The 19,116-nt window shown below is 33.9% G+C and overlaps 1 protein-coding gene across 2 annotated transcripts in view; it reads right to left on the bottom strand.

Annotated features, from left to right (window-relative positions):
* The window catches only part of Glra3 (glycine receptor alpha 3), a 152,299-nt gene that overhangs the window by 106,535 nt on the left and 26,648 nt on the right, over nt 1-19,116 (bottom strand). For both annotated transcript variants that reach the window (XM_028757752.1, XM_028757753.1), the window contains exon 2: nt 11,542-11,669. In XM_028757752.1, coding sequence (XP_028613585.1) covers nt 11,542-11,669 — 128 coding nt within the window. The remainder of the gene's footprint in view (nt 1-11,541; nt 11,670-19,116) is intronic.

Here is a 19,116-nt window from a genome sequence, read left to right on the forward strand (position 1 = left end):
ATATTGTTGAATATTAGAAATATCAAATAACTATGGTGTCATGTAGCTAGACAATGTATGGTGGTAGTCCTCCAGCCCCATATACACAGTTACCTTCCATCCACACTTTTCATTTTTATTTATTTTTACTATTATTTATTTTTAATTTTAGTCAGTAAGTTACAGTGATTCCAAGTTATTGCAATCTATTCTGTGAGCTTTCATGTCAGAATGGTTGGACAGCAGTGTCCTAAGTTTCTTGAGCCTCTAATTATCTACTAAGTCAAGGAGTTTCTATGTTTTGGAGGATAGGACTCTCTCCCTTAGCTTTCTCTTCTTATTACTGCAGGGCACACACTCAGCCAGAGCTGGCTCTGTTTTACTCTATGTTGGATATGCTCATAACCCTCCACTCACTCCTACATAACCTCCAGAGTTCTCATAACACAAGAGAGCTTTTCAAAGCTCAGATCTGTTTACTATATTGTACAGACTAACTTGAAGTTTGGAACAATAGATGGCAAAATCAGTTTCTGATTGTTTTCAACAAATGTCCAGGAAATTAGGACTGTACCCAAATGTGTTCTTAGGCAAGCCAATTATCGAGTAACTTTTGTTTTGAAGCTTCTAAACAGGCCACCCAGGGACAGTTCTCTCTGGAAGCGCTGTATAAAGAGTTCCAGTCTTGTCTGTTCTCTTCGAGGCTACTGGAATGATGCTGCATTTCAGGTTACTGTACAGCTGGGATTGAAACTGAATTCAAATGCCTTTTGATGCTAAAGAATTCCATCATCTCTTCTTCAATAAATACCTCCCGGACTTTTTCATACTTGTGGTTTACTTTTAGGATTCTGAAATCTAATTTTGACAATCTTCTGCCAGTGATTTATTGAAAGGGGAGAATCCCCACTCAACCATTCCTCAATCTCCTTCTAAATGCTTGATTCTTTATTCATCATAACTTTAGGGAATTTTATTTGGTCCATTTATTCACTTCACTAAATATCTAAGGCTTGCATACAGCACATTCACAGAGGCTCAAAGTGTTGGAATCAGTTAACTCTTAAGTACTTCTTGTCAGGCATAGGATATTATTTGTTCCAAAATAATCCAGGAGTGGACAATATTCCACCATTTGAAACATTAAGATAACAAGAATATCAAATGAAATAGGAAGTCTTATGGAAAAGTTTGGAGAAGGATTGAGGGAACCAGAGAGGACAAAGAATCCACATGAAGACAGAGTCAACTAACCTGGACCCTTCAGAGCTCCCTGAGACTGAATCACCAACCAAAGAGCATACACAGTTTAGACTTAGGGGTACGTACATATATAGCAGATGTGCAGCTTGGCCTTCATGTAGGTCTCCCAACAATTGAGGTGGAAGCTGTTTCTGACTCTGTTTCCTGAATATTGATTTCGTCCCCCTAACTAGACTGTCTCTCTGGCCTCAGTGAGAGAGAATGTTTCTAGTCCTGCAGTGAATTAATGTGCCAAAATGGATTGGTATCCAGGAGGGGGGACCTGCACCACCGCATCTAAGAGATGAAGAGGACGGGATGGGAGGATGGGCTCATGATGAGGGGGCTGGGAGGAGGGGGCTGGAAATGAGGTGTAAAGTGAATAAATAAATAAATTCATGGAAAATTATCTAAGCATGCATGTATGTGTCTGTAACCACTGGAGATAAGTTGGTTTTAGGAACATTCTGGTTACCCTAGTCTAAACAGTAAATTTTCTGTCCAGTAAAAGACCTTATCTCAAGGCAATATGATAGCATCTTCTTTTGCTGATAATGTTTGGGCACATGGAATGCACACCTGCATACTCCCATACACACCCCCTCCCACACCAACATAATGACAGAAATAGAGAGATTCTTCACCCCAAAGTTATCTAAATAGGATACTTAATGATGCAGGTGTACATTCTGATGCTCACACAGAAAGATTGAATCTTTTCTTGATATATCTGTCCATATCCCAAAGACAAAAGTATTTTTAATATCCTATTGCGTATACAGAGTTAAATTTTCATTTGATGTCATGTTTACTTTCTAACAATATTATACCACATAAATATTGTTAAATAATAAATATATCCAGGTATATTATTAACTTATCCATAAGTTCTGAATGTGGCATTATCATCTCTAGTTGACCAGAGGATTGAATTTAAAGGTTCATGAATAGCATAAGGAAGCAAGTCTGTACTTACAGAAGACCAATGCTCAAAGGAAAAGTAGGTCATTTAAGACTACTAGGGGAAACAAACTAAGCCATAAAATACTTATAATCTCAATTGACTTCTTACACCACCATTTTCTGAGATTGATGATTTTATTATGTATTTCACATAGCTTTTGTCGTGATCGTCATTAATTGACTGCAAGATCTGAAGTACCTAAATTACCTATGTATGTGTGGAACTCAGTGATACCCTAGTAGTTTGATTTTCCTTGGACTCTCAATCCAGAACATTTTTCTCTGGAGCAGAACAGCGAACCTGTTTAGATTCTCCAATTTCCAAACAATGCACTGGAGAGTGTTCCCACGGCCTTGGTTTGTAGGATGCTCTTTCATGGTGCCTATTTCTTTTCTATAAAGTAGTTTCTTCACTTTAACTTAAGATGTCTTTTGTTAGTTTTTCCAAATGTTACATGAGGCTAAAAATCTTTTAAGCTTCCTTACCTACAAAAACATTTTGTATTGTTTTCATATTTAATATGCAGTTAGTTCCTCTTACAAAAATTTAGCTAGAAATAATATTTTGCATCTAAGTTTTTATGTCATTTCTCCATTTTCTAGTATGGGCATAGAAAATTACAAAAGAATGATTTGTGATCTTTGTAAATGACTTATTTTCCTTTCTAAAGTTGTGCCAGCTAGTGATGGTAATACAATATTTAGATTTGTAGATGAATTAAAGTTATGCTTGAATATTTATATTGCTATAAAATATTAGAAAGTGAATATGACATAAATAAAAATTTCTAGATATATATGGGTAATAGAATTTTAAAAATATTATGTTTGGGATATGGGTGGATAGATAAGGAAAAGACTTAACTTTTATTTTCTGGGTTAATATAAAAACATGCCTATACCATTAAATACCTTAGTTATAAAACTCAAACCTATTAAAATGTTGATTTTTTTGGAGCCCAGTCCAATTGGCTATGTCTATAAAACTCTATTACCTAAAGCTAAGAAATCATGTAGAAGAGGATTTAGAAAGATTGCAAGAGCCAGTGGAGTTTGTTATGAGACTATGTATCCTAGTACTATGACAAGCTAGACTCATAAAGTCTCACCAACATGTTGCCAAACATGAGCTGAATAAGGACACACTAGTGAAATCCCCAAAGTAGACAGATCTCAATGCTATGCAAAGAACTATAAGCAATTGTATAAAGCTAGGTATGGGAGAGGTAGTCATTCCCAAGGAAGAACACAATAAATCATTGTCCAGTGCTAAATGTCAGCCCTGAAAACATACATACAAGTAATATTATATGATTGAACATGTTATATTTAAAACATATGTATATTTATATGCATATATAAATGTAATAACAATTAATCAATGAAGAGAACATAAATTTGAAAAATTGTAGAAAGAGATATATGGAAGAATTTAGAGGAAAAAGGAAGGGAGAAATATTTTAATTGCATTTTAATATCAAAAATAAAATTAAAAAGAGAATGTTCAGATGAATAAATACTATTTTATTTAGGTAACTTGAGGTGAATGAATACCCTAAGGTTTTGGTAGTAAAAGAAAACAGAATTTATTCCACCATTTCTTTCCATTTCATGAACAGATAAGTGTGACATCACATTTAAGTGTTAGAGGTACTTTTTTTTGTAGATTCTGAAAGTACCCAAAGGGTGAAAAACTTCACACTCTTGGGCTATTAGCCCGTGGGTCCACTAACATTCAAACACTGCTCTTTTCTCTTATCTATTATAAGTATACAAGTCTCAAGAGTCATTCTTTACTTTTCAGGTTAATTTTGTTAGACTTTCTCAATTTTTTTTTTTTTTTTTTAGAAAAGGAAAATCATAATTCACTAGTATTGCTTTAGTTCACTTGAAAATAAAATGCAGATGGAGATACAAGCATGTTGGGGAAGATTGCCCAGGAAGCTGTAACAGAGCTAACAGCTTCATTCATTTGTTGATACTGAGATAAAAGAGATGAACTTCCTACCTTGAATTTATCAAAAAGGACCTTGGTTGTTGTAAGACTTTGATTTGTACTATGCATTAGGGAAAAGCTAAAGTATTCTCTAATTCTTTCCTTTTTAAATTAATTAATTATTTTATTTATTTATAACACAAATGTTGCTCCCTCCCAGTCCATCTTCAAAGAGTTCTTTCCCATCCCCTCTCCCCTTCGCCTCTGAGAAGGTGCTCCCTTAGTATTACCCCACCTAGGGCATCAAGTCTATACAGAATCATGTGTGTCCTTCCCACTGAGGTCAGAAAAGGCAGTCTTCTCACATGTAAGTGCCAGGGCCCTTGGACCAGCACTTGTATGTTTTCTTGGTTAGTGGCTCAGTCGCTGAGAGCTTCTAGGGGTCCAAGTTAGTTAACACTGTTGGTCTTCCTATGGGGTTGTCATTCACTTCAGTTCCTTCAATCTCTTCCCTTACTCTTCCACAGGGGTTCCCCAATTATTTCAAACACCATCTTTTAAATATGATTTAAATCCACAAAAGTATGAATAGTAGCAGAGAAAATAATTTAGTAAGCTCTACTCATGAATTTTCTTGAGAATAAATGCTTCAGGGCCTATATTTATCATCCCACTAAGGTTCAAAAAGGGCTTCGTTAAATACCACATTAGGAAGAGAAACCATAGAAGCTTTTTTTCCATAAAGTATTGTAATTCCATCCTATGTTGAGCAGATGTTTGAATATGAAAGACAAAGAACTTCACAAGGAAACTAACATGTTTTTACAGAAGACCGAGGATAAAAGGAAACCTAGCCAGTTATCCCATGCCACTGTAATATGTCTCCAACAGGAGGCCAAAGAGATCTTTGTAGAAATAAACAGTTGATCCAGTTTTAATTTTTAATTTTAATCCTGGGAGGGCACCCTCTTAGAGGCAAGAGAAAGAAGGAATGGGCTGAGGAACTGTTGTAGGGGGGCAAAGAGGGCGTAGTGCCTGGGATGTAAACAAATGAAATGATAATTTTTAAAAATTTAATCTGAAGATTAAGTAACTCCAAGTGATTGCAGATCTAAACCTTATACTCTGCTATGTCAGATCTCTCTCTCTCTCTCTCTCTCTCTCTCTCTCTCTCTCTCTCCATATATATATGTATATATATATACATATATATATATATTACATAGTACTATTTGATGTTCAGTTGAGAACTTAACTGGTTTGTGGAATCTTCCCGCAGAAGAAAGGATATCAAGCTCTAACTACATTTTTCAAAAGTACAGCACATATTCATTCAAAAGACATACTCATATGTAAATAAGATTGATATGTATGACATTTCGAAGTATTAAAATAAACATCAGTTTGGTTATAAAGGTCAATGTTTTAGATCATGGAGTCCCACATGATATCATGATCATTTTGGGGCCTTTACAGATTCTTGATCGTGTGACTAGAAGTGTATCCTGATTAAATTTTGTCATCTTGACACAAGCTAAGGGTACCTTGAAAGAGGAAACACCAATTGAGCAATTGCCTCCAACAGACTTGCTATGGTAAGCCTGTGGGACACTTTCTTGAATAATGACTGAAATGGAGGACAAATCTAGATTTTGTCACTTCTGGGTGGCTGTCCTCTGTTATGTAAAATCCCAACCTGAGTAAGCCAGTAGGCATCATTCCTGCTCAGTTTCTGCTCCTGTTCTTGTTTCTATGTTCCTACCTTTGCTTCACTTTTTCTGGAATGTGGCCTGTATGCCAATAAAATCTTTCCTTCCCAAGTTGTTTTAGTTCTTGGTGTTTTATTACAGCTACTAGCAATAACTAGAACAAGGAGATATCCTTCCTCTGTTGTGAAATCCCGAATTTTACTGGTAGCTAAAAGTTTTGGAGGATTGGATATAGGATATTTTTTCAATAATATGAATGTAATACAGAATGGACCTGACTGTGGACAGTGAGCATGGAGACAGACTCAAAGAATGAGATGCATATAGACCATCATGTTTTAAAGAAATTGTGTTCTACCCATAAGGCTGGTCCAGGTCAGATAAGCCAGCAATTTTGGAACATCCTTTTTATCTTAAGCATTGCTATATCTATTGAAAACTTTTATGGAGTATGAAGCTCTGAGAAGATTGTAAATCTACTTGCTATCACAGACAGCACCTGCTTAGCAGTTCTAGGCCAATCTGTTACTCTCTGTGCCAATGCAAAAGCTGTTATATCTATCCAATACACCCTATGTTTAGCAACAGAGCAAATAACTGCTACAGCTTCCATATGGCAAACTGTGCTTCTAAATTGTTCATTACAGTCGACATCCTTGGCCTGAAAAGCAAATGACAGTAGTTGCAGATGTTTTCAGCAGCAATTTTTCTTTTAAATGTCCTTTAAAGACATAGAACATGGCTTTTAAGTTTAGAGATGAAATGAAGGCAGAATATCAAAGTGCAGTGTAGAGACTCGGTGATGATGTTATTTTTAATCACATTGGAGAAAATGTTCATTAGACCAATGTAGAACAAACAATTAAACAACCCAAATGTTCATAAGAATGACTCTAAGGAATTTTTAACAGAATACTGTACCAAAGATTTTCCCTTCTTAAAGACAGAGTATAATTGAAGATTAAAAAAATGTAATCAAGAAATTTGTTTTTATTTTAGTAAAAGCATATATGTGTCACTTGGTGGATGTCTTGCTTTTTAATGAGCAAAATATTCTTAATGACTATAAATAAAATTTATAATTTCTGATTTATGAAGTACCAAGAATATTAATACACTTAAAATATTCATGTTACACTAAAAAATACATAGAAATAATTCATTAAATAACATCTTGCAGATTATATACATGTAATATATAAATAGTAAGTGATATATATATGTGTGTGTGTGTGTATGTGTGTGTGTGTTTGTATGTGTGTAAGTGTAGTGAAATAGACACTAAAAGTGTTAATTGATTTGCAAATATGTGAAGAAAGTTATTAATATAGAGAAATATTGTTAAGTAGAAATCTCAAGGGCATGGTAGAAACAAATAATGTTATTTCTATTTCTTTTTTTTTTCTTTTTTTTTTATTGGATGATTTATTTACATTTCCTATGTTGTCCCCTTACCCCATCCCCCACCACCCCCTCGGAACCCCCAATCCCCTCGCCCCTCCTCCTTCTTCTCTGTTGATGTAACCTCTATCTACACCCCCCACTCCCACCTCCCCACCCTTAAAATTCCCACCCCCTGGGGCATCCAGCCTTCATGAGGTTATTTCTATTTCTTAAACAAACGAGCATTAGAGATAGAGTGAAAGAACAAATATCAAACAGATATTGGTGAAGAGTTGAGATTTGATCATTAAAGGTCATGAGAGGCCATCAGAAGGAATCAAGATTAGTAACAGTGAGAAGTAAATTCCAAGAGTGGCTGCTACAATATTTTCATTAAATATAGTGTTCTTATAGTGATTAAACTTTTATTTGTTATTCAGTTATTTACTCCTCCTGAAATTACTTTGAGTTTCAGATGGTCCAATTTTTTACTTCAATTAAAAAGACTTGAAAATAGTTTTCCTTGTGTCTAGAGAAGATGATATTGCCAAGTAAAAATGAGAGTTAATTAATGTACCAAAGAAAATGGAAAAAGTTCATAATTAGTCTAATGGCATAAAAAGTTAAAGGCTATGGTTGACAGATGACATAAAGCAACATATTTTGTGAATGCAAGTGAAAATGGAGAGTGAAAGGACCCACAGAAACTTTCTTCTTTCTCATTTTCTGTGAAACAAGCATGGCCTTGTATTAGTTGGCTTAAGGGAACTTTTGACACTGTCTTGACATTGGTTCCTCAAAATTAACCTTCCCGCTGTTGGCAAGCTTGGTGTATTAGGAACTTTCATTTCTACTGTGGAAGAATATAGAAATTATGTAAATAAGGGAAGGAAGATTTATTTGCCTTTTAGGGATACAGTTCGTCATGACAAGGAAGGCATTTTGGCCAGGACCAGCTTAGTCCAGGTGGCAGAAACTTAAAAAGTATGCCTTCCTCACAAGTCTACAAAGAAACAGAGAGCTGAGGCCAAGCTTGTTCAATAAAAGAAACTCTTCCTCCAGCTAGATAGGATGATCTGAAAGTTACATCATCTCCAACCATCTGAAGACCGTGTGTTCAAATACCGGTGACTATAGGGAACACTTTACATCCAAACAATTAAACTTGACACAACTCAACACTTAACATTCAACTCCAAGCAAAGATCCAACATGGAAAGTCTTTCCTTTTCAATTGTTTTTTAAAGAGACAAAATAGAAATAAGAAACACACCCTCAAAAACTATTCCCCCAAACAAGCAAGTAAGCCCTCCAAAAACCAAACACATGATGTTGTGAGTTCTGTTGCCTGTGAAAATTGTTCAACAGAAAGAAAGATCTCTAGGGCAAAGTAGGGGCTCTAGGTCATCATTTATGATAAATTACCTACATTAACAGAAAATACCAATAATGGAAAATCAGGATGAAATTATATGCTATTCATAATTTAAATTTTCTAATTCATAAGCTGTTCTAACAAGTTCCTATTAATTATACAACAAAGGTTTTCTGAAAAATTAGAGCTAAAAACTATGACCATTTAACTCAAAGAACAATGAATTTATTTTATTAATATCTAATGTTGCTTCTGGTATGTAGAGACATAGAAAATAAAACCTAAACTTCAGTTACATGTAGTGCATTTAGGAAGCTGAGGCAGGTGGATTACGTGGAGTTTGAGAGCAGTCTGGGCTATGTAGTATAAGTCAGTTCTTGCCCAGCTGGAGCTGTATAGTAACAGACTCCTTAATGGAAACCTAAGCATTAGTTAAGATACACATATATGTGTGTGTGTATGTATACATATGTACATGTACACAGATATAACATATTTATACAGATATACATATATGTGTATATGTATATTCATATATATCATATTTATATACACATGTGTGTATGCATATGTATATATACATGTATATATACACATATTTCAGCTATATTTATATCAAAAGTGAGAAAGCAAGAAGAGTATCTATGAATTAATTAAATTATTTTTATAATTTATCCTATTTTAATCAATAAAATGCAGAATATATTTAATTTTATAAATGTTTAGAATTTGAGAAACCGTGATGAACCTCAAGAAGTAAAATCTCTCTCCTCTTTGATAATACTAGGAGAAGCAAATCTCATCTTCAACTTGAGTAAGTAAATAAATAAGTAAACACAATCATTTCTGTAACTGGATCAATTATTAGCTAGTGCTCTTGGAATACTTCTTATTTACAAAAGAATCTACCATTTATATTCTTCACATAAATTATAGTTATCATATTTTTAAATAATTTGATATTTCTTTAAAAAAATCACTGAAATAATAAACCAGAATTAAATTGTCTAAAGAACTGGCAAAGGCAGCAGAGATACTTTTATATTATTAATAATTCATCTGCATTTTTATTAAAATATCTCTTTGGGCTGTTTATATGTTTTCATAAGTATACACAAACATCTAAAAATAGAGTAGATTTTTTTCTGTAGTTTTCAGTGAAAATAAAGTAATCCTTCTGAAATACAGAATATGGAGTCACTAAATACTGAGTAGATTCATTTGGCCTTGCTGACATAACTGTGTTTGTTTCACTGTGAATTCAACATCAGTTCTTAGTGTTGCAGGATGGATCTTAATAGTCATAATTTCTTGTTTCCATGTCTACATGGTATCTCAGGAAACTGTTCTATATTATCACAGCTACACATCCACATCCTTCCATTATGTTAAAAAATATAGTTGAAAACTTAAAAAAAAAATCTAGTTTTAAACAGGACCCTTCTCTGGGAATAAGGGGAGAAGGTAATTGGGGGAGGAATTTATAAGGGTAAAAATGATAAGAGGATGGGTGCTATTGGGATGCAAAGTGAATAAAGAAATAAATGCATTTAAAAACATGGAACACATTTCATGTTCAAGCAATTCAATTGATAAATTCACACTCAGGAATTCATGATAAAATTTACTGCCATCTTTGCTTCTTCTTGCTCATTATTGTTTTAATTTTGGTTTTAATCTAATGATTTTAATGTTTGTTTGATATTTTAATTTAAATTTTACTTATGTGAGTGAGGATTTGTGTGTGGACCACATGTGTGTAGTGCTCTCAGAGTAAAAATAGCACTGCATCCTCTATCATTGGAGTTATAGATAGTTGTGATTTTCTATGGAGGTCCTGATAATTGAACCCTGGTTCTCTGCAAGAGCAGCCAATGCTTTTGCTGAAACATCTACATGGTCATTATTGTTTTGACTTCCAGAATGAAAGTAGATTAAATTCCATATTATTAAAATGTTTTCCTTACTATGTAAATAATATTCAAAATAAAATAAATTGGAGCATTCAGGCAGCTTTCTAATCTTTCATTTTAAAATTAAATTTCAGACAGTATGGTTATAGATAGGTCATTTATATAAATACATTACTTACCACCATATGAAATAGAAGAAGGGATATTCTTAAACTAATTTTTACTTTTTAAAAAGAAACTGATGGAAAATGTTTGGTAGGTAAAATAGTATTTTAAAGTTTTCTTAAAAATCACTTTTAAATATCCAGTCCCTTTTCCAACAATTGAATAACTAATTTTCTACAGTACAATGTCCTACTAGGAGAACTTAAAATGATGAGAAAGAGTCAAGATTGTGGCCGAAGCATGTAATTCTATCCTTCCAGAAGGAGAGGCAGGGGGATCAGAAGTTCAAGACCAGTCTCTCTATCTAGACATGGGGCTGTATCTTAAAAGCAAAAATGCAAATAAACAACAAAAACAAGGGTCTGGAGGTATGCTACAGTGGGACAACAGTTGTAGACTGTAGGCAAAGTCCCGGGCTTGAGAACCAGAGTTGGGGATGGTGCACTCAAGGTTCCTCTTCCCACCACCCTCAACACACACACTCCTGTAGTTTAGAACCCAGGCACGGTGATGTATTTTTGTAATACTACCTTATTAAGACTAAGGCAGGAGAACTGCCTAAAGTTTTGGCTGGTTTGGGCTACATGGCTAGAATACCCATTCAGTCAAGGATATGTAACAAGGCCTTGTCTCAGAAGACCATAATCAACCAAACAACAAATAGCTACTAAGGAGAACACAGTACTGTTTGTTCACAGAGGGCACATTACACTAGCTCTGAATGTGAAAATGCACTTTCCCTTTGCAGGCATAACTTTTATTAATACAGTATTTTAAAGACTATTGGATACAAGTGTTGCGGTTTCAGGTAGAATCAGTTTTAAAATTTATCCTCTTTAAGAGCACTGCATCCGAGGAAGTAAGCAGAAGAGCTACCTTTGAAATTGGGCCTGATTCTTGCATCGTAGCCCGATGTCCTCCCCATTAGTTTGTCCAGGAAATCAGAAGGTGACATTGGAGCACTTCGAGACCGTGCACTGTTTGTTTCCTTCGTGGCCACCAAACTGCAAATGAAGACAAAATGAGACACTTTAAAACCAGAAACCAAACACTGCTTCCTGCAAACGTAAAAATGAGACGCAAGAATGCCTTTGGCAATAACACAAAAAGAAACTTAGATATCCCACAGTGGACGCTATGAAACACATATTTATGAATTGTTGATCAATGCTTATGTATAAAAGTTTCACACGTATTCCTTCATTTGGGCAGTACGTGGTCTTACACAAGGGAACAAAATTTATTTCCAAATTTTAAGATTTCACAATCTGTTACTTAGAATTGATGTCAGACTGCCATTTTTGCTAAAAGTATCCTGAGTACTTGAAGCATAAAAGTATAAGGGTGTAGCTATGAAGGATAATTTTCATTGTTTTTATTTAGACAAAAGCCTCATAAAACCTTTTAGGTTTTATGCAGTTTGCTCAGCAATAACAAAATGTCTATGGAAGTTCTGGGTTGTTTGGTTAGTTGATATTGTTAGTTGATATTGACCAGAGAACCTAGCTAGATTCCTATAGTGTTGCAATCCCCTTCAGCTCCTTCAGTCCTTCTCATAGCTCTTCCACTGGGGTCCCTGGGCTCAGTCCCTTCCCAGGATGACAATGAACTTAGAATTTTCCTACTTCAGGATCCTGAGTGCTGGGACAATACACATAAGTACCATGTCTTACTCAGACTCTCTCCTTTTGATATCATTGGGATCTCTTAATACTCACTGTATGATTGAATTTTTGTCTTCTCATTTACCTAGATTAGGTTGGCTAGGTGAGTGTAAATAATTCTTTAATCTTCAAAACCTCAAGAAAGTAAAACTGATCTATTGAATATACATAATATTTGGACATCATATATTCAAGTTGCTTCTATTTCTCAGAATTTAATATCCCCTTTATTCTCTCATCTATGCTAACCAATTCAGAATATTGCCAAACTTTGAACCATTTTGGTCATTAGCTGACAGTATCACAGTAAATTATTAAAACTCTTGTATTTCTCCTGCCACAGATAATGTATAATTAAGACCTTAAACATAACTACCAAGTATTTACCACACAGATGCAGGTAGTGATTCACTGTTGAGCTCTAAGATGCATTTGCAGTGACACTGAGAGTGGTGTCTATGGAAACACTGTATCACTACAAACAGCTCCTATAATTGCTTGTCTAGTGGTCCTTCCTTATTCTATGCTCTCTACCCCCGTCCCACTTAGTGGCTTTCAACCTGCTGTTTTTGCTTTTTATGCAGATGAAAACATTCCTTTCCTTTATTATCCTCTCTAGATTATTTTATGATCCTTATCTCTACTTATCATTTCTCAAATTTATTCCCTGTTTATGAGAGCAAGTAGATTTTTCTAACATGAAAAATAAAAGTAATAATAAAAAGAGGAAAGCCGCTACTACCTCAATGCTTCTAGAATGTTCCTTACCAGGTTTGACTGTTCTCAACATTTGCTCATATTATAAGATTAAGAACACCAAACAGAAATGCAGTTCTGGAACTCTCAGAGCTACACACTCCTCCATCAGAGTCCTTCCCTTTATTTCTATTTACGTTTGACAAAAATCCCTCCATTTAGATATAAATACATAAACTTCCACATTCTTCTATCTACTACATTTTTGGATAAACCAAAAATGCTGTTTTTTTCTACAATTAAAAAAAGATGTAAACATCTATTTTTAATAAAAGGGGGAAACTTAAAAAAGTAGATGATTGAACTGAAATCCCTCATATCACTTGGTGGATGGAGGAGATAATGAAGTTAAGCTTTCTTTGTGATGCAATGCTTGGTTTCTTTATAAAAAGGAAGGATGAGTTAGACTTCATGGGAGACAGAAAAGCAAAGGTAATGTGAAATAGAGGCAGGAGTTGGAATGTAGCACCATCACTAAGGTTTGTAGACAACACCCAGAAGCTATAAGGGCTGAGTTAAGTATGAGCAGAATTTTGTTTTGATTCTTGTGCACTGGCTTCACAATTGTTTTTCAGAACAGTGAGCGGGTTCTTGGTGTCCTCTGTAGCCATTTGCTATGACCTCCAGAGAAAATGGGTGCGAGCCTTCAAGTACAGTCTTTAATTGTTCTATCCTTCTACCCTAGAATTGCTCTTTCTTAGTTCTTTTAAAGTTACTATCTTTGATACTGTTTTACTACTTGATTTTTTTTTTTGAGATACTTCTTTTTAGCGCTTTGGATACAATTTTTTTCTTTTATGGAATACAACTTCCTCTTTTAATGTGTCTTAAATAACTAATTTAAAGGCTTAACTATTTCCTATGACTTAACTTCATCACTAACTTACAGTTGGTAATGAAAACTAGGTAAGTGAAATGGTGCAATGTTAAAATTTTAGAAATAGTCACTCTTCATCCCTCATACTTTACTACTGTATTTTATAAGGCTGATTCTTATGAACTAAATCTGTATGGTCTACATTAATCATTTGTCATCATAGGACTATCTTCTTGTTTAAAAAGGAACAGGTGTTTACAAACTTAGATTAGGACTCCAAGTATTGTTGGAGGGTGGTTTCATGAGTCAGATAGAAATGAGGAGGACTTCTTAGGTCTCTTCTGAACACACATAGGCTTAAGCAAATTTTCTGGTAGGGTTGGCATTGTGAAGTACTACTGACATTAATTTTTCAATTTTCCCGAAGGCTAGATGTTTTTGTTTGTTGTCTTGTTGTTGATGATGATAATGTTTTACTTGCATAAAACTAGATATAACTGGAAGGAAAGAACTTTAATTGAGAAAATGCCTGCATTAGATTGGCCTGTAGTAAAGTGTATGGGTGTATTTTCTTGTTGAATGGGCAAGCCATTGAGAGCAAGCCAGTAAACAATACTCCTCAATAGTCTTTGCATTAGTACCTGCCTCCATGTTTCTGCCTTGAGATCTTGGCCTCAATTTCCTGGATGATGGACTATAAACCATAGGTAAAAATCAATCTTTCTCTAAGTTGCTTTTGGTCGTGGTGCATTATCACAATCGTAGAAAGCTAACTAAAATAAATGTAGACTCAAGGGACCATAAGTGTTGGCGTTCCACGTAGTCTCCCTCTTCAACTAAAATATGGCAAAAATCTTTCTCTACAGGGTCTAGTTGTGTTTATCTTCTTAAAGATAATCATTATTGTATGAGTGACTTCCAATAAAATTTCATTTTACTCTAATTCTTCTATTTCCAATTAAAGTCATGTTTTGTGGTACTAGATTTATAGCATCAATATGGATTTTTAAATGACACAATTCAGTCTACACCACATGGTACACTCACAACCCTGTACCATACATGTGACCATTTAGATGTCTAGAGCATATAAATGCTTTTCAACACCCCAAGAAAACATGCAAATCCATTGATTTTTCCTTCTAGAAATTAATACGAGTGTATTATTTTTCTTCTCACTGTTGTACAATGCCTCAGGTACTTGTAAAACTAAGCAAGATATCTATACTTTTGATAAATGTCTCCAGGAGAAAAGCTTTTTGCAGTGGTGAGTTACAAGTTACATTAAATAAAAGGCTCTTTGCCAGTACATTTTCCCAGGGATATGTGAAAATAACAACAACTCTCTGAGAATGAGGCACTGCAGGTTGAAGCTCCATTCTGCACCTTGTGATTGACTGCTCCTGTTTTATAGTTCCCCACAGAGCTTGAGAAGTTGGTCTAGGAATTCAGAAAGCTATAATGCAACAAATTTCACTCTTCTCAAAAAGAGTTATGTATTCAAAGTAATTAAGTTACTTCCTAGATTGTGGCAAGCCTCTTAGTAACTGGTAGAGTTTTGAAAATGTTGGCTGTCAGCTTTCTCTACCATTTATCGAGGAGTTGATAGACCCCACTTTTCCCTACCATTCTCACAATGTATGTCGTAAACCTCTTTTTATATTGGTCTTATGTTTTTTTTTTCTAAAGACATAATGTACTTATGTCTCCATGTTATTGTTCCTTTCTATTATACATACTTTTGTTTCTTTTATTTATAATCCCAGATACTTTCTTAATATTATTTTTAGAAATTAAAAGACTCTCAAAGCTAACTTCCAAATTTGGTAGTAAATGAAAGAATATTTGTAATTCTTTTGTGTTTTCAAACTGAGAAATAAAAATCTATTAGCAATTTTATACCAATAAGTATTCAACTGATATTCTAGTGGTAAAATTGAAAGCAATATATTTCATCTACCTAATTATCTATCATCTATTACATCTTTCTCCAAATATCATCTATATATTCATGGACAATGTATATTTCTATGAGAAAATGAGAAGTTATTTAGCTACATAAAAGTAGTAGATGTTGACTTTTGGGTGTCTTAAAATTTAACTACATATTCTTTACAATATATTAAATGGCAAATAGCATCATGGAAAACAATATTACTAAGATCTGAAATTGAGATTTAACTTTCTTCTTCATTTTGACAAAAGTAATTATATTTTTTTAGAAGATAGAAATAAATTTTTAGTACTATTATATTGTGTTCACACAGTTTTTAATCTTTCAAAAAAGTCTGTGTGTTTCCAAAATATTTGTGTTGACATACTTCTCAACTGTCTTTTGAAAATACTACATACTATCCTCAGTCTTAAATTATACCAGTAAATATAAAAATACATCTTTTTATCACATGACACTCAATTACATATTCTTTGTAACAAATTATCATTTGACATTTGGATCAATCTGAAGACTCACATGCTAAAATTTTTATTAGTGGCCATAAAAATATCATCTGTGCTTTGCCCTTATCAATGAACTGTGACAGGAAGATCAAGACAGGTTCCTCACTGGTAACTTCAGAGAAGTCACCTGAAGAAAATGACCAAAGAGAAGGCTGGCTGATCACTGTAGCCGTCAGTTACTGGTTTCCTTTGACAATATATAATGGCTTACTGCTGTCATTGCCCATGCCTACAGATAATTTATGTTGTATTTTTGAATAAGGACATTTGTACATTCCTGATGCTGGGTGCAAGAGCCATATGCCAGTGCCCTGATTTCAATTTAAATCACTGAGGCATCTCTACTGTTCTGTTAGTATCAGGACTATAGTGCTGTGTCCCCACATGAGACGTTCAGAAGCAGCCTTTCTGTGGAGAGTTGGAATGATTGTGTACAAAGTAGAAAAGTATGCAATTATGTGACAATATTTGTGTAATAAAATTTTGTTTAAAGTTAAAAATATTTCATCTGTGTAATTTTTTTCTTTAATAATCTCTCTAAACTCTAGTATTGGTTAGTACTATATACTAATGACCTTTTGTAATTTCATTGTCTAACATATATAATCACAGTAAATAATAAAGATAACAAAAAGGATTTTATAAAGTTAAGATGGCATATTTCCACCAGTGAATATTTTTGCTCTGATTAATAGACATCATTAATACATAGAAGGTAGTGGCAATAAGTTATATTCTACCTGAAGGTTGTTTTGTATGTGTGTGTGTGTGTGTGTGTGTGTGTGTGTGTGTGTGTGTATACATGTGTGCATGGTGTGTGCGTGTGTGTGTGTGCATGCACACATGTGTATTTGTGTCTGTTTATTATCTGAACAGAAGCAAAACAACTTCTTCTCAACAGATCATTTATGAGCCCAACATAAAAACCATTGGTGCATTACATTAGTATGAGCCTCAAATTCCTGGTTGAATATTTCAAATTGTATTATCAAATATGATTAAATAAGATCTACATTCAATATCTCAAATTCTCCTTTTGGAGGATTGCTTTTAAAAAAGGAAAGTTCAATTATTACTATTTCAGTGGCAAAATAAATTTTGACTTCATCCATTTAAAGTCAACTATATAAAATAATTTAATAAGTAATAAAATTAATTTCCTATGTGTAAATAAGACATCTTGGTTGTGTTTCTGTTCCATTTCAGTAAGTCAGATATTTAAATAATTACGCTTTTATGAAATTTGATTTGAGTTACTCCTATAAAATTTATCTTGAAATATGATCTTGCCTTCATAATTTTGTGTTTCTGGCTATAGCACAAAACACTCTGATATTGGATTACAGTAATGCTAATATGAGAATTCATTTTTGTAAAGGATGAAAATTGAATGAGCAGAACTTCATTAAATCATTTATTAAGCAATAATTACTGAAGCCTGACAAAGACTCTATATTATTTCTTAGAGAATTTTAAAAGAAAAAGAGTTAAGAGGGTGAAAAATGTTTATAAATAGAGAATATTCTAATTAATGGTATATGTATGCCCACATTCATACATATTACTAAATGTCAGCATTCTGTTAACAAAATTGATATCACTCATTGTTTATACAATCAATAGTCAATGTTAATTTGAAGAAGTGAAAAATTGCATCTCCTTGCCTCCTGTAGTCTAGTGTGAAACATGGAAGATATATTTCTGCCAAGTAGTTTTAGAAGTGTAAACTGTTTCAGTGCATATCAGAAAAACCGTTGAAATTATCTACTTTCTCTAAAAAGCAACAGTGGATATTATTGCAAAACATTAACTTATAATTTTGCAGGCTGGAATATTTATAATAAAATTAAACAAGAAATTATGATTCTTTTGATATTATATTTAATATAATTTGTTATCTATCTTGATTACTAATTTATGATGAATACATGAAATGTACATTATGTTGAGATGGAGGTAGGATAAAATGAGATGATTAATTATTTTAAAATATGTAAGATTTCATAAATCTTTTACATAAGAAGAAAGTTCATTAGTAATAAAATTACTATATATTTTACTGTATAATCCTAATAGAATGTCATAATATGTCATAATTTACTTAAATATTTGTACATATACATAGTAAGACAACTATTTTGATTTTTCACATAATTTACTAGATGTGAATCACTACATTAAGAATAGTAAAGTAGTGACACAATTATATATATCTTTACAGTATAGAAAGCTTCTAGAGTATTCAATTTACATATGGCTTTTTAAAAGGCTATTGGTTGTCTGTCCTCACAGTCAGATAATGTGGAAATAATGCCTCAAGGAGACATTTTATTCCACCAAAATTGCAGTGCTAGATATGAGTTATGTCTTGTTAAGTAGAGCCAGGACTGAAGGAGCTGAAGGGGTTTGCAACCCCATAGGAAGAACAACCATATCAACCAACCAGACACCCCCACAGCTCCCAGAGACTAAACCACCAACCAAAGAGTACACATTGGGGTATCAACGGCTCCAGCTAGATATGTAGCAGAGGATTGCCTTATTAGGCATCACTGAGAGTGAGCCCTTTGGTCCTGTGGAGGCTTGATGATGACCCAGGGTAGGAGAATGCTAGGATGCTGAGGCAGGAGTCGTGGGAGGGTGGGGAAACACCCTCATAGAGGCAGGGAGGAGGGGAAGGGGATAGGAAATTTGTGTGGAGGGGAAACTTGGGAAGGGGATGACATTTGAAATGTAAATAAAATAACCAATAAA

This window comes from Grammomys surdaster, unplaced genomic scaffold, assembly GCF_004785775.1.
Source record: "Grammomys surdaster isolate TR1022 unplaced genomic scaffold, NIH_TR_1.0 126182, whole genome shotgun sequence".
Lineage (NCBI taxonomy): Eukaryota > Metazoa > Chordata > Mammalia > Rodentia > Muridae > Grammomys > Grammomys surdaster.